General features: G+C 37.6%; 3 protein-coding genes and 1 pseudogene across 7 annotated transcripts; all 4 read left to right on the top strand.

Moving 5' to 3' along the window:
• The first annotated feature begins 4,156 nt into the window (after positions 1-4,156).
• Positions 4,157-8,473, top strand: LOC121781254 (pentatricopeptide repeat-containing protein At2g17670-like). 5 transcript variants are annotated; one of them, XM_042178993.1, is made up of 3 exons: positions 4,157-4,410; positions 4,811-6,222; positions 7,456-7,764. In XM_042178993.1, exon 2 carries the CDS (start codon positions 4,817-4,819, stop codon positions 6,191-6,193), a length of 1,377 nt encoding a protein of 458 aa, XP_042034927.1. In that variant the 5' UTR covers positions 4,157-4,410; positions 4,811-4,816; the 3' UTR covers positions 6,194-6,222; positions 7,456-7,764. The 5 variants fall into 5 exon arrangements, 3 of the variants coding, with proteins under 3 accessions (XP_042034927.1, XP_042034928.1, XP_042034926.1); XM_042178994.1 differs by having other exon boundaries at positions 4,835-6,222; XR_006046164.1 differs by lacking the exon at positions 4,157-4,410 and adding an exon at positions 8,131-8,473 and having other exon boundaries at positions 4,419-6,222; positions 7,456-7,547.
• A 3,995-nt stretch (positions 8,474-12,468) lies between these two features.
• LOC121781908 lies at positions 12,469-13,517 on the top strand. The gene has a single exon (XM_042179616.1). It carries the CDS (start codon positions 12,500-12,502, stop codon positions 13,295-13,297), a length of 798 nt encoding a protein of 265 aa, XP_042035550.1. The 5' UTR covers positions 12,469-12,499; the 3' UTR covers positions 13,298-13,517.
• Positions 13,518-15,018: 1,501 nt separating this feature from the next.
• LOC121782685 (glutathione S-transferase T2-like) lies at positions 15,019-16,035 on the top strand. Its single transcript, XM_042180636.1, has one exon. It carries the CDS (start codon positions 15,019-15,021, stop codon positions 16,033-16,035), a length of 1,017 nt encoding a protein of 338 aa, XP_042036570.1.
• A 681-nt stretch (positions 16,036-16,716) lies between these two features.
• On the top strand, positions 16,717-18,206 carry LOC121781886 (annotated as a pseudogene).
• The last annotated feature ends 3,472 nt before the right edge of the window (positions 18,207-21,678 follow it).

A 21,678-nucleotide genomic window follows, 5' to 3' on the forward strand; every position in this document is an offset into this window, starting at 1 on the left:
CACTAAACCGTCCCTTAAATTAGGATCAATTCTTTTTTTGGTAAAGGATTTTAATGGAATTCCATTTTAATGAAGAGCATTAGTCGTATTCCGCTTCAGGGAGTGACGCATAACTCTTATGCGTCACTAACAAAAAGACGCATAATCCTTATGCGTCGCTATTAAACGACGCATAATCATTGTGCGTCGTTAGTTAATGACGCATAACCATTGTGCGTCGTTTATTAGAGACGCATAACACTTATGCGTCGTTTATTAGAGACGCATAATACTTATGCGTCGTTTAATAGCGACGCATAACTCTTATGCGTCTTTAGTTAGCGACGCATAATACTTATGCGTCGTTAGTTGAGTTTTAAAACGGGCAGAAGGCAGAATCAGGCAGAAACGCGACGAAAGAGGCGAAGCAGGCGAGGCAGGCGATTTCCGACGAATCCGAGCAAAATCCGGCGATCACCATCACTGAGATCGGGGTCTGGCTCTGTCTCGGATAGTGGCCTTGGCTCATCAAGATCATCTGCATCATCTACCTCATCATTCAATCCAACACCAACATCAGCAACATCTACAACATCTACAACATCTACAACATCTCTCTGCTCATTCATTTGGTCCACCCTCGCAGATGATCCAATACCACACTCAAAACTCATTTGTTCAAACCTCGCAGATGCTCCAATACCATAATCAACAACTGGTGGGATTTCTTCACTCCTCACAGGTGAATACTCAACAAATAATTCAATACACCCACTTGAATTTTGAGCATTGTTGAACATAAACATTACACTATCATCATTGCGAATCACAGAACATGTATAACTCATACCGGAACCATAGACTATACATTGTCTCCATAATAATTCAATTGTGTGTTGGTTCATATCTATTCCCATCGCATCACAAATCATTGCTACCAACTCATAATAGGAAACACATGAATTTAATATAATGGAGCTCCTCGCACGAGGTGGGTCATAACCAATACCCATATGTGGTAGTTGAACTACTCTACCACCCCAATACAAACTCACAAATACTTGCATGATTTCTGCATCAAAAACATATAAACCAACGACAATTATGGACATTTTCCTACAAGCCCTAATTTGTATAAATTGGGTAAAACTAACAAATGAAAGCACAATAAACATGAATAATGATGAATGTAGCTAAATTGATGAACAAATTACCGGATCTTATGGAGAAATCGCCGGAAATTGCCAGAAAACGCCGGAAATCGCCGAGATAGAGGAATTGAAAGTGTATGAAGGTGCGTTCTGTGATCTGCGTGTGACTGGAGGCAGATAAAAGCCGCCTTAACGACGCATAACCAATGTGCGTCGTTCATGAGCGACGCACAACCCTTATGCGTCGTTAAGCGACGCATAATCCTTATGCGTCATTACTTAACGACGCATAATGGTTATGCGTTTCATTAAGAACGACGCACAATCATTATGCGTCACTCCCTCAATTAGAATGAATCTATTCTCCTTCATTAAATTGGAATTCCATTACTCTCTTAGCACAAAAGAAGAAAGACCTCCTTAAATTACTATTCATGGGCCCCACTGTACTTTTTTACTCCATCTCTTAACTAAGGGACGGAACCTGCAACCCCCCGTCACTTATCTGTCCCATAAATTACTATTCATTCAATTCCATTTTTTTATTTTTTTCCAACAAATTCAATTAATAAAAAACACACTTCATTAAAAATAAAATAACATTACAAAATAAAATTCGAAAAAATAAAAAAAAAACATAATTAAAATCCCTAAACATAATTAAAAATCCCTAAACCCCTAAACATAATTAAAAAATTAAAAATACATAATTTAATTTCCTCCACAAAAGTTTGCCCAAATGTGCTCCATTAGATCATCTTGGAGTTGGGCGTGGGCGGTAGAGTCACGTGTCCTTGCCCGAATAGACAACCGTTCTTATATAGACGGATGCACTCCACTTCGAGGCGGACTACTTGCGGTTGAGCTTCCGGGGGCTTCAGGGTCGAACCAATTTCCTGCCTCGGGTCTTTCGTCTTGGACAATCATGTTGTGCAAGATTATGCACGTATACATGATGTCGACCATGCTCTCCATGAACCACGTACGAGCCGGGGCTTTGATAATGTTGAAGCGCGCTTGGAGAACCCCGAAAGCCCGCTCCATATACTTCCGAGCAGCCTCCTGCTTCTGCGCAAGAAGCGCCTGCTTTGCGTTCACAGGCCTAGTGCACGTCTTCACGAAGGTTGGCCACTTCGGGTAGATGCCGTCGGCAAGATAGTACCCCATTTTATAGCGCCGGTTGTTAGCGGTGAAGTTGATGGCCGGCGCTTTACCATCCAAAACTTCGGCGAAGAGGTCGGATTGGTGGAACATGTTTATGTCATTGTTCGAGCCGGGGACCCCGAAGTACGCATGCCAGATCCATAGCCGATAGTCGGCGACGACCTCGAATATAACGGTGGGGTGGGTGCCTTTGTGGCCGCTCGTGTACGACCCCCTCCACGCCACCGGGCAATTCTTCCATTGCCAGTGCATGCAATCGACGCTGCCAAGCATTCCGGGGAATCCGTGCACATGTTCGTGAAGGCGGCGCAGAAACTGGCAATCTGTCGTGCTTGGCTTCCGGAGAAATTCATCGGTGAAGGTTGTCCGGACGCCTTTGCAGAATTGGAGCAAGCACGTTCTCCCAGTGCTGTCTCCAATGTGGAGGTATTCGTCGAACACATCCGCCGTTTGTCCAGTCGCAAGCTGACGGATTGCTGCAGTATATTTCAGCAGCGTCGTGTGGCTGGGACGGCCGACAGCGTCGAACCTTTCTCGGAAGAACTCTTCCCGGGCTGCCAATGTATTTGCGATGTGGATAAATAGTGGTCGCCGCATGCGAAAACGGCGACGGAAGTAGGTATCTCCCCACACCGGGTTATCGCAGAAGTAGTCGCGGACAAACCTTGCCGCGGCTTCCTCCCAGTTACGATGGAGGTAAGTCCGGGAGCGTCTTTGGGGCGGCGCGGCTTCCTTCGCCTCCTGGCATCGATCTTCTTCAAGTGATTCTTCCATTATTCGACGCATTTGCTTATACGGTAATATTACCGGTTGCCAATTTATTGTAAAAAATAGAAGTGTAGTTGTGTGTGAAATGAGGATGAATTAGGAGTATTTATAGAGTAAAAAAAAGGAAAATGACTATAAAACGGTAATATTACCGGTTGCCAATTTTAAATTTTTTTATTTATTTTAATTCGATTTTTAAAAAAAAAATAATTTATTGCGTCAGCGTGACGAATCCCACTCGCAGGCTGGCGAGTGGGCGTCACGCATGGCCTGGGAGCTCGCCACGTCGCGGGAGCGCGTGGCGAGACGTCGCGGGCGATTCGGTGGCATGGTGACGGGACGAGACGCTGCAACGCGTCCCGCCACCGTTTCGTCACGGAGGAACGAAATATGGGCCACCCACGTAACGCGTTGCGGGTGGCCTTAAATAGATAGCCCACACAATAGTGTAGGATGGAAAGAGCACATGTCACATCATCTTTAAAAAAATAGCAACTCTTTCCATTTTAGTCTGTTCCTTAAAAAATATCAACTTTCAAACTTTCTATTTTAGGAAATCTTTACACCCTTATACATCAATTTATTTACCATTTATACCACTAATAAAGTGGATCCCATAATCTCTAACATTAATTCCATTACTTTTTTCTCTCCCTATCTCTTACTTTTACCAAATTGTGCATTAAAACCCGTGCCATTTCAGATGTTTCTATTTTTAAAAAATGGAGGGAGTATAAACATATTTGAAATAAAAATTCGTGTCTAAACCAAAAGCCCATATAAAATCGTTGATTAGAAAAGCCCACCATAATACTTTTCATATAACTATACGTTAATAGAAGCCCACCTCGTTCGCTTAATTTCCTTAATTTGAATTTCCTTAATCCGTCCTTAACTCGCGAAGATCGTCCTTTTTCTCTCGATTTTTCGAGGCCGTTCGCACTACCATCACCAGCCTACCTTAAAAACCCATATTAGTCCATCCTCCTATTTCTCTCTAATTGATCGGGCCCAAAGCATAATTCTTCAGCTTAATTAAACTCAGCCAATAAAGGCCCAAAATAAAAAAAAAATTTGTAGCCCAAATGGCAAGAGAGAAGAATTCTCTCAAAAGAAACTACTGCGATAGAAGGAAGGTCTCACACACGCCCCTCTCCGGCCTACTCCGCTTGCCTCCGTTCGGTGGCTGCGGTCAACCGCCGCCTTCAGCTCCTCTTTCCTTGGACAGAGCCGCTGGTCCCGCTGTCAAAATCTGATAGAGAAAATCGAGAGAAAGAAAAGGAGAGGAGGGACGCCGTGAGAAATCTTCCTGCAAATTGTATTTTCTTCCTTGGAAATGGAATCAAAGGTATAGTCGTCTAAATTCTGAAATCTCTTCGTTTCTATTTCCATAGCATATTCCCATAAATCCAATACTTAACTCATGGATTTAGTAGAAATCTTTTTGTGTAACACATCAATAATCAAAGCTACCGTCTTGATTCTGTTAGAATTAGCTCTTAGCCCCCTTGAAACCAAATTAATATCCAAATTTGTTGAAAGCAAACTATGAATTTGAAATACAAGTTTAGAAAGAGGAAGTATTAATATTCTGAATTCCGCCAAATAGTAGAAAGAAAAAAAAATTGTAACATCGATTTTTTTAATTTTATTGTCATAAATATTTATACCACCACTACATAAAATGATTCAGTTTAGGCAGCACTACAAAACCCTAGCTTGAATCCAAAATTAAAATTCAATCTCAGTAAAAAATGGGGAGGATTCCACAGGCTTTCAAGAGGGTCGCCGCTCAATCGCCGGTTTCCACTCTCCTCAAGGCTAAAACCTCTTCCGCTTTGCAAAAAGAGAAGAAGAATTTTCCCCAGAAAAATCCCCTCGCCACACCAAAATCAACACTCCCTTCCCTCTTCTCCGAGTCTGCAAATCTCTCCGACGCCAAATCCCTTTTCAATTCCTTCATTTCCTCCACCACCGACGCCCCTTCCGACCCCAGCTTCTACAATTCGATCCTGCAATCATTCTCCTCCGTCTCATCGCTCCAAGATTCGATCTTTTTCCTCAATCACATGGTGAAGCAGCACCCCCCTTTCTGCCCCAACCGTTTCACCTATCACACGCTTCTCAAGCAGGCTTGCTCCTCCGCAGATGACCCGTCTCTCTCCGGCGCACACAATGTGCTCAACCTCATGACAAGCAGCGGCTTCCCCCCCAATCATGTCTCCACAGACGTCGCCGCGAGGGCCCTCTGCGAGTGCGGACGAGAAGAGGACGCTGTCGAGCTCGTGAAGGAGCTCTCGACGAAGAATTCGCTGCCCGACGCCTACACTTACAATTTCATGGTGAGGCATTTGGTGAAGAAGAGGTCTGTGAGTTCTGCGAACTCGTTTATAACTGATATGAAAGGGTTTGGGATAAATCCGGACCTTGTTACGTATACTATTATGATTGATAATGTGTGTAACACCAAGAATTTGAGGGAGGCGATGAGGTTGTTGAGAGTGTTGAGTGAGGAAGGGTTCAAGCCCGATTGCTACGTGTACAATACGATTATGAAGGGCTATGCGCATTTGAGTCAAGGCGGGGATGTGTTGGGAGTGTATAAGCGAATGTTGGACGAGGAGGTTGTGCCGGATCATGTTACTTACAACACTTTGATATTTGGATTGTCGAAATCGGGTGGGGTTAAGGACGCTAAGAAGTTTCTGCAAGTGATGGCTGAGAAAGGGCATACCCCAGATGCCATTACTTATACTTCGTTGATGAATGGAATGTGCAGAGAAGGAGATGCTTTGGGGGCATTAGCGTTGTTGGGGGAGATGGAACGGAAGGGGTGTAGTCCAAATTCGTGTACGTATAACACCTTGCTTCTTGGATTGTGTAAGGGTCGACAGGTGAATGAAGGAGTTAAGTTGTATGGAATGATGAAGAAATGCGAGATAAAGCTGGAAACTGGGTCGTACGGGACGCTCTTAAGAGCATTATGCAGGCAGGGCAGAGTTGCTGAAGCTTATGAGGTTTTTGACTATGCTATTGAGAGCAAAAGCATACCAGATGTTGCGGTTTATTCGACGTTGGAAAGCACTCTTAAGTGGTTGAAGAAAGCCACAGAGCAAGGCCTTGTTGTTTGACAAAAGCTGCTGGTACTCTTTTTTTTAGTGTAAGTGATTATTGTTGGTTAGGTAGTGATAACGATACTCAATGTTCTCTGTCTTTTTCAATGAATTTCATTGGCCGTTCCCTTACATTGGCTTTTCTTAACTCTATAATAGTCACAGATGCAGATTACACATTTAAGACTCTGTGATACTGATAATGATCTCTCTATTGTGTAATAATTCTTCTTGCCATACATAACAAGCTCATTGAAGAAATAAGCAGACAGTGTCATTTATCTGCTCTGCTATCTTAAAAGGCATTAATAAACCTGATATTGTACTTTTATAATAGGTGTCCATAGAAGTGGATGGCTTAATTGATACGTCTTATAGTAAATGATGGTTATCAGGTTATCCGACTCCTATGGACAGTTGTAAGTGGTTGCGTTATTTCAACCTGAAATAGTAAAATTTGTATTCGATTTCTCATTAGATTGTCCTGGGCAAAGTAAATCTAATTTTGTTGACATACTATATGTGCATTCTTCTCATTTGACTGTTCGCCTCATTACTACTAGGCGAACTTTAACATCCATATTTTACTCCTGCCATTTAAGATAGCCTTACTACCTCCATTCTGTTTCAAAAGTTTTGACTGCTTTGATGAGTTCATTTCCGGCATCTATATGTATTTTTCCGAGTTGATTTAGAGTAAGTCTTATTAGAAGCAATAGATTGTGAAGAAAAGCACCATGCCAAATAATATTTTTCTTATATTTGAGCCATTTGTTCAAAATAGCTCATGTAAAAAGGGGGGTTGTTATATTGAAGTGTCATTTGCAATAGGGTTAATCTATAGGCCTTTTTCTTGTGTAAATACTTCAGTATGTTTATGTACGGTTCTTCTAATCCTCACAGAGATTCAAAGTGCATTCCATTTTGTTACATTTTTTTGATGAGTGAAAATAATTGGCATAAAGTTAATGTAAAAAACTTGTGACGATCTATGATATTGCACATGCCATTAATTGTAAACGGAACACCATTAAAATATCCTAAGCTATTTCAGTAGCAAAAACTGTTCAAACATAGGATTTGTTAAAAAATGAAGATTGCATAACCTTTTCATTTTGAGGTCAGAGCAGACAAGGATACTGAACAAAATGGAAAAAATCACTCGGCGAATAAATCTTAGCCTTAGCATATTTCACTACTATTTTTTAAGTGTGATTGATCAATTATGTTAAACTATAAAGACAATGGTGTGTTGAGAAGTGATATCACTTGTTTTGCAGGTCCATTCGATATCAACAATATTTTAACTTTGTGCAGAAAGGCACGTGATACATGTTCAGAGCAGCTTCTTAGATACTCCGGTATAGTTCAGGTAAACGCCACCCTAGATGGAAGTATACTTGTGAATGTAAGCTGCTGGGTCCTTTTAGTTGTAGTTATACCTAGGTTCATGTCAAGCACTTACTCTCATTAGCGTTTTTCATTGTTATGTGCGCTTTCAGTGATGAGTAGATAGTTTACCTATAGATAGTTTGTCTAACTCCCTTCTCAAGTTCAACAAATAACTTGGTTTTGCACTGTTGTGTGAAGTCCCCTTTGTCAGACTTGCACTGATATGTTTGTCTTTCTTTCCTTCTGTTCTTTAAGCCTTTCTATAAATTTATGCGCGACTATGCTATAAACCGACATCAACACCCTGTTGATGCCAAATTCTGTAAGACTAGCAAGATTAATGTAGATCGAGTGACTTGTGGCAATCGATCAAAAGCATTGAGATACTTGTACAGTTTCAGTTTCTTGAAGTGATGCATATTTTACTTATATATGTTGCATTACAGTAGGATAGCTGACTATCACCATACATAGAAAAAACGAGTCTTTACTCGGGGGGGGGGGCAGTTTGTAAGTCTAACAAACTCGGTAGTTTTAGCTTACATTCGTCTTCTTCTCGACAGACAATGCTCATAAGATCACATGCTTGCTGTCTCTTGCTGCTGTAGTGGAGTAATAAGCTATGAATTGCTCCATATTGGGCTGCAGAAATGTCATAGTAGAGTTGTTTCTTGAAAGGTAGCCATGATTTATAAATCAAATTGTCTCGATTGGATTCTTTGTATAGGGATAAGCTTTCTTTTACTATTCAAAGAAGTTAAATGCATTTGCCTATCTCTAACCATACAGTTGGAACTTTTCTGACCTTCAAACACATGCCAATGTCTCCTCTGCTCATTAGCAGACATTTTTTGAGGTTACTGATTTGAGTTTGTGGTAATGAATGTTTTTGTCCTTAAACAAAAATCTAGTACTTTTATATTTCAATCTTGTTCCCCTTTTAACCTAAGTTTTTTGCTTAAGTCAAATCATATTTTACAAACCACCCTCCGAATCTGTGATTGTTGAAGCTAATAATTAGCAAATCTACCAATTTCCAAGGAATGGGAGAATAGATTAGAATTTAATCTAATGTCAAATTTCTGAGTGCTTCCTTTTCTGCCTAACATAGCCTATCGTGCCAACTGCCAACTCATTTTCATTTCATATATAGATTTACTAATATTCTTGCTTTTAGGTTTTCACCAAACCCCATATCGAGTCACCTAGCAATGTTACACATGATTTTCTAGAGTGAACTACTAACTATGCAGTAATATCAAATAGTTCCTGAACTGTGTAGTAATATCAAATGTGACCTTCATTCTTTAGAAACATTTCTAGACGGTTCTAACATTTGATGTATTATTGTTGTAAGTCGTTTTCCACTATTTCGCGATTTTTTGGCCTTTTTGATTTTTTATGAATGGGTATTTTTGTCCTTTTAGAACTGAGAAAACTACAAATTTAGTCCTTGAACTATACATTAATATCAAACACGACGCCATTCAATAAAAATATTTCCATACGGATCTAACCTTTGATGTAATATCACATAAATACATTTTCACTATTTCTCTCAATTGCAAAAGTACAAAAATGCCCCTTCGGTATAAAAAATATCAAAAGGGCAAAAAATGCACGAAATAGTGAAAGAAAAAAGACTTGCATTAAAGGTTAGAGCCGTTTAAAGATATTTTCAAAGAATAAGAGTCACGTTTGACATTATTACTACACAGTTCATGGACTAAATTTGTAGCTCTCTCTTTTAAATATGGTTACCTCTCTTGTGTCTATTGCACAAGAGTCTAATCACTATATGTTAGGATGCCATGTGGTTTACTTTTTGTGTGTGTGTTAGGCATTAATTAAGTTTCAATTTTCAAACCAAAATCCAGAATATGATTTGTTTCCTTAAAATATAAGCAGTAGGTGACCGGGTTCAAGGTCGTACAATAATGTTGAAAGTCTTGCAAGTTAAATACAATAAATTTGGACTAGAATTGGTTAAATGAATCTTACTAATGATTGGGGAGGCAGAGAGACCAAAACAAATTATAGTAATACTCACATAATTTTCAAATACTATTAAACATGTCTCTCCTGCTGCCATGACTGATGACTCTACTCTAATAAAAACATTATTGTACACTGAATAATATAAATCCAATCACATGCACAATCATTCATTTTTAATTTTACTATAATTACCATCCCATCATTTGAATCTCACCATTAACAACAAGAAACACCATTTTCTAATGCTCAACATCTCCAAAAATGGCAGTCTCACAAATCCACACTAGGTCCATCAGCCTCCCTTCAAGGCTGTCCAGTCATCAACTCCGCACAATTTGAAGCTCAACTAGACAAGCTCAAATCATCTCTGGCCTAGTAGGCCTGGCCGACCTCTACAAATCATCTCATCATTAGATTAATTCTATATAATTAGGTATATATTATCACTTATAGTGGGAATCACATCTTTTATAATATACTTGAATCTTGTTCACTTTGCAGAAATTTGATGGATAATGTATGCAACGTCTAAATTGTTCTTATTATATTTTATTCTTTGATTAATAGTTTGTAAAATTGGGGGTACTAAAGTCTTTAACCAAAAAGATGAAAGGTAAATGAAATTATAAAAACTATCCTCTAATCATTAATAATTAAAAGGATAGCAGCAAAATGCATAGTAAAGCAAGAAACCATTATAGCTTAAAGAGGAATGTGCAAAACAGTTTTCATTAATTGAAGAAGAAGAATACATATCGGAAATACATCTATATATAATAACTACAATTTGGAAAAACTGCCTCATGGAGTAACTGCCTCATGAACGTGGGAGAGTGCAGCATTGCATCAAGAACATGGGATAGTGCTCTCATCCGATTGCTCTCTTCCTTTCAACAGAATATCTTTCCAACTTGGTCTGCTAACGTGGCAAGGATCCTCTTGAGCTGATGTAAAGGTCTTATCCAAAATACTGTCAACATGAACATTCTCATTCTCTGTATTGTCAATGATTCGACATAGGTTAACAATAATGAACGAGTGACTTAGGGCGATCAGTTTTTTACAGATAATCTACACAAATCATTTAATTCGATCAAGCCTTACTGGTTTGTTTCCTTATAGAGTTCACTATTACGAACACGATAATTTCGGATTGGGTTCAGGTTAGATGTGGTTTGGATACAGATAACCCATTAAAAATAATTTATTTTTCATACTTAATTTTTTAATTTCTTGTAAATAAATTGTGTAAACCTTATTTTTATCATATAAATAATAGGTTCAATTATGCAATATCAAGTTTTAATAGTGTAATATTAGGTTTTAATCATTATAATGCCGTGTCAACCCATATTATATATTGTTGTTAGCGAGTTCGTGTCTATTATGAAAGTAGCAGGTCGGATTAGTGTTCAGTTTTCGTAACAGGTCGGGTTTGGGTTTGGTCTTATTGGGTTAAATAGTAATCAGGTTGATCCGAAAACGACCCAATCAGCATGATTTGCAACTCCTAGAGTGACATAGTTATGTAGTGGTTAATACTTGTGGCCCAAAATCTTAGGTTCGATTATATTATGATGTGTCCATTAAATTTCAATTCATTTATTAATAAAAAAATGAAGATTTGCCTTAAATTTTATACAACTAACGATAAGGCAAGCGGATTATAAAGTGGTAAATGGAGTTATTCCTTCTTAAAATCTCAGCATATTTCAATGCAAACACCTCTTTAGATAGATATCATTGCTTAAATGGGGTTGGTAAGTGGTAACTAAATTTTTTCTTCATTTGAACTTTTTTGTCAAGTTGGAAAAATAGTCCGACCTTCACGATGAATTAATATTAAAATAACGAAAAAGCTTGCAAATATATATGAGGTATCTTTTTCGCTAGCATTGCCTATATGGAAAAAATCGCTACCCTTTCAAAGTTGTATGATAAAAAGAATTGAAAAATGGAAGATGAAAAGGAAAACAAGATCACCTAATACTTGACAAAAAATACGTAGCGATGTTGCGGAAATTAGTATGGGCATTCTAGTGGGGCCCGTATACGCTTTTTGTGTGTGTATAAATATACTATCAAATCTCTATTAATTGACATTGGAATTGTGTTGTATTTTTAACTAAATGCTGAGTTGATTTTGCAACTATGTGATTAAAATGTGATCATCGAAATTATGTTTATTCGTGTAATATCATATTACTAAATTTAAGAAATTACAAAATTATTTTTATATACTCTCCATGCATATGCAATTTAAAAAAATATACACTATTTTATAAGCTAGTGTATAGAAAGTTGACACGATGCTATAGAATCATTTTTATATGGTGCAATAATAAGATACGTATATACTCTCTTGTCCACAGAATTGGCTCATCAATTAAAAAACAACTACAGTATTAAAATACTTGAAAGTACTACGTAATTCCTAATATAAGAATGAATAACATTTCTTCTTTATTTTTGTATTGATGAGTAAGAAATTCTATTATTATCCACAGAATCTACTCTGCACTCTAGCTCTTCCCTGTATACAATAATACATCCAAATATAGCAAAAAACTTAATATAGATCTGTGTGTCCCTCATGGAGCACACTATGCATTTAGCTTTTCAGATTAAAAATATTGTATTTTTTTTTGTCATTTTTTGAGCATTGGCTCCAAATGATTTATGGAGGCAAGGAGACAACTATTATTGCCTCTTTCTCTACAACACACGGCATTTGCACGTATAAATTTTATTCCGTTTTTTTTATATAAATTTGACTCTTTTTGGATGAATCATACAGAAAAAAACATAAATCAAATGAGCCCCACATGCAACATCATCAATTTATGTCTCTATAAATAGAGCCCTCCCTTTTCAAAAATTTTTCAACATCTCAAAATCAACAATCCAACCAAACAGCGGAAAAAAGAATTCACAATGGCGATTTCACAAACACATTTCAGATCAATCAGTCTGCCTTCGAGATTAGATCACTCGAAGAGTTTGGAATCGGAGTGTGAGAAATTGAAATGCGGATCTGGCAGCTCGGAATCGCTTCAATCCGGTCTCGTGGCGCTTGCGCAGCTCTACAATTCATTCGAGGAATTCAGCCAGAAATCAACCAGAATTGATGATCGGAAATCGGTGGAGGAATCTCTGTCGAGATCGGTCGATCTGCTCGACGCGTGCGGCGCAATCAGAGAGGTGCTTCAGATGATGAGAGAGAACATCCGCGCGCTTCAATCGGCGATGCGGCGGAAGGGAACGGATTCCGATTCTGCGCAAAACGACGTCGCAGTGTACTTCTCCTTCAGGAAGAGGATGCAGAAAACCGTCGCGAAAACCCTAAAAAACCTCAGCAAATCGGAGATTGTGACCGGATCGAAATCGAAATCGAATAATCACTCAGTAAACGCCGACGGCGAATTCGGCTTGGTCTTTAAGCAACTCGCCGGAATCACGAGCGCGAATCTGAGGAGCGTGCTGGCGTTCGTGTCGTACGCGGCGGAGAGGTCGCTGGTTTCGAGGCTGGTGGCGGGAAAATCGAGCGGCGCTGTGAGTGAGATAGAGGATTTGGATTTGGGGCTTCGGGGGAGAGTGAGGGGTGAGGTGGCGAAGAAATTGCAGATTGTGGATGAAATTGTTGGAGAATTGGAAGGAGGATTTGAGGGATTGTTCAGGCAATTGATTCAAACTAGGGTTACATTGTTGAACATTCTTACTGCTCAATTATGATCATTCACATCGAATATTAGTGTATAAATATAATCATAGTATAGAGACGATTAACATTATTGCTGAATATATTCGGGTTACAAATTTCCATGAATATATAGCTGTACTAAAGAGCAAGTATAATATTTTGAGAGAAAAAAAAATCGTAGCAAAACTATGGTAATTAAAGGATCGGCCGATTAATATGTCCTTTAGTCTTTCAAACCAACAATGATTTGTATAGTGGTGTATATATTTCCTATGTACTGGTTTTTATATAGGTGTAAATGTTTCCTATGTTCGACTAAAGTCTGTTTGGTTTCCTAATTTTATCAAAAATAAAAATAAAAATACATATATATCTTTATAAGCTTATAATATAGTACTACTGCTAGTTATAAAACTACAAAATATCTTATATATCACCAAAAACTTGTACATCGAATGTACAATCAACAATGCATCCAGATGCATCATACACTTTTGATATGTAATCGTTTCTAGAGTAAAGGCCAATATTGGTCCTGAACATATGGCCATTTTACGATTTTGGTCTTAAACATTATCTTTTGGATTTTTTGGTCCTGCACATATGCACATTTGATCATTTTGGTCCTGCACATATGGAAATTTGATCATTTTTGTCCTCCGTCAACATTTTCGTTAAAAACTAACGGTCAATATTATCTTTTGGATTTTTTGGTCCTGCACATATGGATATTTGATCATTTTGGTCCTGCACATATGGAATTTTGATCATTTTGGTTCTCCGTCAACATTTTCGTTAAAAACTAACGGTCAACGACCGATTTTTGACTAAAACAATGGGTTGGGTCGGGTCGTGTTCGGGTCGGGTTTGGGTTACACGGTAAGAAAAAAAATAATTATTTTTTATTAATTAAAAAATTATAAAACTTTAATTTTTAGTTATTTTTGTTGATTAAAAATTTTATAACGACTAAAACATGATGTTATTATACGATTTAAACATGATATTACACGATAAAATAAAAAATTACCAAATTAAAATAATCATTTTTTTAATCAAAATAATAAAATTAAAGTATACTAATATTAAATCTATATAATAAAATTAAATAATTAAAAAATTATTTTTAATAAAATCTAAGCATAATATTTTCTTCAAATTCATGAAAAAATTAATTAAAAAAATACTATACTTTAATTTTATTAATTAAAAAATATTAATTAATTTTTTAAGAATATTATGCTTAGATTTTAACGAAAATATTATGCTTAGATTTTAAGAAAATATTATTTTTTTTCTTAACGTGTAACCCAAACCCGACCCAAACACGACCCGACCCAACCCATTGTTTTAGACCACCTTTATCGGTTATGGGAGGTCGACCTCCACGTAATTTCACAATTAAAAAAAAAAAATCTAAACATATGTCGCTCTCTCTCCTCGACCCATGTCGCTCTCTCTCCTCAAACCAACCTGCAGGTCTCCATTCTCATTTCACCATTCAGCCAATGAGGTTGTGCCAAATGGCACAATTTCATTGGCTGATATTATTATTTTTAATTATTAATATATCTTTAATATATTATATTAAAAAATTATAAAATTTATACTAAAATTCATAATTTTTCTTCCTCTATAAATAGAGACCACATTTGCTATAGTTTTGCACACAAAAAAATATCATCTTTTCTCCTCCTATAATCCTTATTGTTTAGTAGAATATTATATTTTCTAGTTTCCCTTGTTGCTAACTATGGAGGATGATGAGGATATTATATTCTCCGATTCCCAAAACTTCAACCCTTCCCAAAACTTCAACCCTTCCCAAAATGTTAACCCTTCTCAAGATTATTTCCCTAGCTTTGATGATTTTCCGAATTCTGAGCAATTTCAAAGTTCATTTCAAAATCAACATTCAAGCCAAGCCATATCACAAACCAAGAATGCTGTAAACACCCCACATGGTTGGAGTGAGCAAGAAGACATGGCATTAATGTCTGCTTGGTGTTTCGTGAGCACGAATGCAGTTGTTGGCACCAACCAAACTAGTAACCATCTATGGCAAAATGTTCTGTTTCTATATGAGCAGACAAGAAAAGAAAATCCAAGCATTGGTGAAGAAAGAAGTTTGGAGTCATTGAAACAGCGCTACAAACGACTCAACGCAAATGTCTCAAAATGGGTTGGGGCATACAAAAAAGCGCATGATCGAGCTACGAGTGGCCAGTCTAAAGAGGACATTGAGAAAGCCGCTCAACAACTGTATGGTAAGAGCAAATTTTCTCACCATAAGGTGTTTGAGGAGGTGATGAGACTCAATCCCAAGTGGGAATTGAAATTGAATAGCACTGGTTCAACGCGTTTCCAGCCAGATGAAGATAGTCTTGAAGAAAGTCGTGGGAGCTCAAAAAGGTCGAGGACTAGTGAGGAAGGAGGACCTCAAATCGACTCCACTCCTGAGAGTCGTTCTTCAACATTGCAACGTCCTATTGGAAGAGATCAAGCTAAGGCTAAGACTAAAAGAAAAGGCAAAGAAGTTGCAACACCATCATATACAATTCCTAATGATTTCACTGCAGCACTGCGTGAAATGAGAGTCACGCGTGAAAGGGAATGTGATATTCAGGAACGGAAGCTCAAAGAAGCTAGTGATATTCAGGAACGGAACATCAAGGCAGCTATCCTTACTCCGCTGATGGCTAGGAGGGACTTAACTCCAGAAGAAGAAGATCTGAAACGCAATCTCATTGCAGAATTGTTTGGGAAGTGATCATACTTTATCTGTTTTCAATGTATGTTTATTAGTATGTAATTTCAACTTCTGTTGCTTAGTATGTAATCTTCAATTACCGTTGCTTATTATGTAATCTTTAATTTCTGTTGCTTATCATGTAACCTTTAATTTATGTTGCTTATGTAACTTTCAATTAAAGCATGAGTAGATGAATTGTGCTCACAAGTGGTGGAAGAATCCAATGACAACCCATGTGATTGCGAAAATCAAAGTATGACTATAGGACAAATCATTTCTATCACAAGTGGTGGAATCCAATGACAACCCATGTGATCACGAAAATCAAAGTATGACTACCTGACAACTCATTTATATCACAAGTGGTGGTGGAGTATAATGACAACCCATGTGATCACGAAAACCAAAGTATGACTACCTGACAACTCATTTATATCACAAGTGTTGGTGGTGGAATCCAATGACATCCCATGTGATCACGAAAATTAAAGTATGACTACATGACAAATGGTAGTAGTGGAATCCTATGAAGAAAGTTATGCCATGTGCTCACAAATGGGTGTAGTGGAATCCTATGAAGAAAGTTATGCCATGTGCTGACAAATGGTAGTAGTGGAATCCTATACTCAACAAATTCCTTCTATATATTTACGTATATGCTTCAATAAAATTACACACAAATCTTCTCACAATTATTGATCCAATTCTCCCTAAAAATGTCATCAAGTTTTAATTTTGAAGCTTTCGATCTGCTTGAAGACAATGAATGGGAAGAAAAAATTGTTGAACAAAATCAGCAATTAGATCAACTAATCGAGGATATTGCTATTTGGCCAACAACCTTGCCTTCACCACCTGCAACCCAGACGGCTAGAGCTAAAAGGAGATACATTGAAAGGAAACGCGAAGAGGGTCATGATACTATTTTCGAGCAGTACTTTGCTGAAGATCCAATCTATCCTCCAGATTTTTTTCGAACAAGGTATCGCATGCGAAAACCTTTGTTCGAAAAAATAATGAATAAGCTCATCGACACCGACAATTTTTTTGTGCAAAAGCGTGATGCTACTGGTCGACTTGGTATGTCTGCAATTCAGAAATGTACAGCAGCGATGAGGATGTTGGCCTACGGGGCAGCAGCCGACTTGCACGATGAATATTTGAGAATGAGCGCACAACTCATTCGCAAATCTCTCATCAAGTTCGTTGAAGGTGTAATTTCTAACTTCGGCGATGAGTACTTGCGAAAGCCCAACGAAGAAGACTTGGCAAGACTTCTGCATATTGGAGAACAACGTGGGTTTCCAGGCATGTTGGGTAGTATTGACTGCATGCATTGAGAATGGAAGAATTGTCCCACTTCATGGGCTGGACAATATGCCGGAAGAAGCGGGAGTCCGACAATCATCTTGGAAGCAGTAGCATCTCAAGACCTGTGGATATGGCATGCCTTTTTTGGAACTCCAGGTTCGAGAAATGATATTAACGTGCTTGATCAATCTCCTGTTTTTGATGATATTTTGGAAGGTCGAGCACCGAAGGTCAATTACATAGTAAATGGTCACGAAAAAAATATGGGATATTATCTCACTGATGGCATATATCCTCAATGGGCAGCATTTGTCAAATCTATCCCAGGTCCACAAACGATGAAGCACAAGTTGTTTGCTCAACATCAAGAGTCCGCGCGAAAAGATGTTGGGCGAGCTTTTGGTGTCTTGCAAGCTCGTTTTGCTTTTATCAAATGTCCATGTCTTATTTGGGATCGTGATATTATGGGGAAAATAATGATTGCTTGCATAATCTTGCACAATATGATAGTGGAAGACGAAAGAAGCACGTATTCTAACTATTGTGATCCAGCAGAATTTATTCAAGATCGACTTGGACAAAGTAGTCGTGAGAATGAAGATGGAGATGGGAATAATGATTTCATATATTCTACGAATAGGATTGCGAGTCTAGCGTCTTACATGAAAAATAAAGCCCAGCTTCAAAACAGAGAAGCTCACAAAGCTCTGCTAAACGATTTGGTAGAGCATATATGGGCAAATTTCGGCAATTGCAATTGAATGTCTAGTTTTCATCTTATGTATGAGCACCAATGATGTATTTTCAATTTCGTATTTCCATGATTGTAATTTATGTTTTTTATTTATTTGTTTTTATAATTTTTAGTTTATCTTTTATTACGTTTTTCGATAAATTTACAATAATAAGTATTTCATGTAATAATAATAGTATTAAAAAATAATATAAAAATAAATATATAATAGTGTGGTTGGGTGGTCATTGATAAACCATGAAAATATGTGTGGTTGGGTTGGGTGAATATTAATGATGTGGAAGATGATGTGGAGGAGATAGAAATGAATTAAATATTGAAAAAGTGGATGGTTGGGTTGGGTTGGGGGGTTGCTGATAAACATGGTCTTAGTCAAAAATCGGCCGTTGACCGTTAGTTTTTAACGAAAATGTTGACGGAGGACCAAAATGATCAAAATTCCATATGTGCAGGACCAAAATGATCAAATGTCCATATTTGCAGGACCAAAAAATCCAAAAGATAATGTTGACCGTTAGTTTTTAACGGAAATATTGACGGAGGACCAAAATGATCAAATGTCCATATGTGCAGGACCAAAAAATCCAAAAGATAATGTTTAGGACCAAAATCGTAAAATGGCTATATGTTCAGGACCAATTTTGGTCTTTACTCTGGTTTCTAATAAATCATAGGTGTGTGAGGTGAAAAGATCTTCTTAGATTTAGTCATATAGTAAGCATCATATTTTTAATTATATCATGTGAGAAAGAATCTCTTTGTGGAAGATCATTGCAATGTACATGTACGGGTACGGTCACATTCATGCATGATAATTTCTTCAAATAATTCTCATGTAACGGCGATTATCTAGTCCATAATACCCATTATTTACCGACAACCAACACCGACTATTCTTTATTTGTAGTGAATAATCAAATATTAATTAGACATCAAATGCATGTTTAATTTTTTTGTATCTCTATTTCATAACAAACGATGATTAATTAATTAGAATGTACTAACTATTAGTCGGACATCAACATCGTGAAAGGTGTAAAGAAAGTTTATTAGTGGAGTACTATTTAATTTTGCTTCTATGTTGTTGGGTTAATTAAAATTATCCAACAAAAACATGAATTGCTCTTAATAAAAAATAAATCACCAAATAAAATGAGTATGCGCCTTAATTAAAGCTGCGGGGGAACACTTCGTTCAATATTAGGGGATCACTTCGTTCAATATTAGGGGTGGCGCATTATAATGTATCGCACCTAGAATGTCATAATGCATATTGTACTGTAAATTGCAGTATGAGAAAATGTCATGCATATACCATACCTTATTTCGCTATACCGTACTCTTATGGTATGTCGAAATAAGGTATAGCATACCGAGTATGGTATACCAAAATAAGGTATGACATACCGTTATACTGTGTTTCATAAAAAAAATCCTATTTTATAGCCAAATATTTAAAATAAAATTTCATCTATTTAAATAATGTTCAAAACATTAAAACTACACAACAATCAAATCTTATTCAAAAAATTTAAATCAACAAAACTTCAACAATAAAATCCATACAATGCATTTGGTTTGCATCTCTGTGTGAGTATGTTTGGGGATGGGGGCGGCGGAACTAAAATGTGAAAGTAGGGTAAGGGATTTTCACATTTTAACTATTTTTATATATTTTTTAAATACAATATATATACCGAATTTTTGGCAATACTGTATATTAGGCATGCACAAACCGGATCGAACCGGCGGTTAACCGCCGATTCACAAATCGGAACCGGGATCGGGACCGACGGTTCAAACTTTGAGACGAGTTGGCGGTTTACACGATCCGGTTCAGGTTCGTGATTTTCAGAAACCGGAACCAGTGGTTCAACGGTCATTTATAAGATTCCGGCGTATAGGCATAAGCTTTTCAGACTTTCAGGTTTAGGGTGCAGAAAACCTGCGGTTTCCGTCAGAAACTGCCGATTTTTGGCCGGTTCAGGCAGTTTTTCAAGTGGCAGGCGTAGGCTTGCAAAACCGCTCAGAAACCGCCGGTTTTCCCCAGAAACCGACAGTTTTGGTTAGAAACCGTGAACTGAACCGCCGGTTCAGGCAGTAAACCGGCCGAAATTTGAAATTTGATTTTTTTGTGTATTTCTTCCAATATTTCTCCTATAAATACTCCACTTCCCCAATAATTTTTACTTATGCCATTCTTGTGTTAACAAGAATTTCTCTTCTCAATCTCAATTTCTCTATTCTCATTCTCTCTAATTTGCTCAAGTTGTTTACTACTCCCTCCGTCCCGTGCTACTCACACGTTTGCTTTTCGGCACGGAGATTAAGGAATGAGTGTATAGCAAAGTCAACAATTGCGGCTGTAGGTGATAATTTTTACTAAAAATGGAAAGAGTGCAAATAACTTGGGACGCCCAGAAAGGAAATAAGTGCAAGTGTTATCTTCTTGTTGTGCTCGTAATTGACTTAAGGTGTTATTTACTTACCATTCAATACTCCATATTCTATACTACTTTCACTTTGCAATATGTCTTCTTCTCATGGTGGACGTGGTGATCGGGGCAAAGGAATTTTCCAAGATCAAAGTAGTCGTCCTCAAAGATCAAAGTGACCTAGTCGTCGAGAAGTTATGGAAGTGGTTTTCCAACTGGCGGCCTATCGCATGCAAGTAAGAGTATATACTTATTTATACAAAAATTATTGATATGTCACATGCTTTACTGCAAGTGTGTCTCACATGTCTTGGTTTAGTGTCACAAGAAAATATATTTAGTTTATAAATAGCTTGCGGAAATTTTTTGAAGATAACACCAACTACACATTCCACCTTCAAAACAATGTCTTCCAGTGAACCCCATCACTTTCATCGGATTCAAGTTCTGATGATTCAAATACCATAGCACTTAATCAATGGGAGGAACGAGTTTCTCACAAAATCATCAATTCTATATAATTGTTGAGAACATGCTATCCACCAATCCCAATCTAACTGTAGGGGCTCAAGCTTCTAGAGTGAGAAAAAGGTAAATGCAACGTGAGATTGGTGTTGAGCGTTTGATCAATGACTACTTTGGTCCCAACCCAACATACGGACTAGAGGTCTTCCGACGCCAGTTTTGGCATGCACAAATCCGTATTCCTTCGGATAGTAGAAGCTGTTAATGCTAATGATGAGTATTTTTGAGAGAGACACGATACTACAGGGAGACAAAGTTTGTCATCATTACAGAAATATTGGCATATGGGACATCATCTGATGTCGTTGATGAATATTTGCAGATGAGTTCAACGGTGACGAGAGATTCTCTAATACATTTTGTTGAAGGTGTTATTTCATGTTTTGGTGCCACATATCTTAGAAGACCTACTGACCAGAATATGGCTAGACTTATATATGTAGCAAATCAACGTGGTTTTCGAGGCATGATTGGGAGTATAGACTGCATGCATTGGGAATGGAAGAATTGTCCTAACTCATAGGCTGGACAATATACAGGGAGAATTGGAAAACCAACGATCATTTTGAAAGTTGTTGCATCATACGACTTATGGATATGACATGCATTCTTTGGAACTCCAGGTTCGTGCAATGA

This window comes from Salvia splendens, chromosome 20 (assembly GCF_004379255.2).
Source record: "Salvia splendens isolate huo1 chromosome 20, SspV2, whole genome shotgun sequence".
Lineage (NCBI taxonomy): Eukaryota > Viridiplantae > Streptophyta > Magnoliopsida > Lamiales > Lamiaceae > Salvia > Salvia splendens.

Excerpts from the sequence above, each read along its gene's own strand:
- LOC121781254 (XM_042178993.1), top strand. The coding sequence starts at position 4,817 with ATGGGGAGGATTCCACAGGCTTTCAAGAGGGTCGCCGCTCAATCGCCG.
- LOC121781908 (XM_042179616.1), top strand. The coding sequence starts at position 12,500 with ATGGCGATTTCACAAACACATTTCAGATCAATCAGTCTGCCTTCGAGA.
- LOC121782685 (XM_042180636.1), top strand. The coding sequence starts at position 15,019 with ATGGAGGATGATGAGGATATTATATTCTCCGATTCCCAAAACTTCAAC.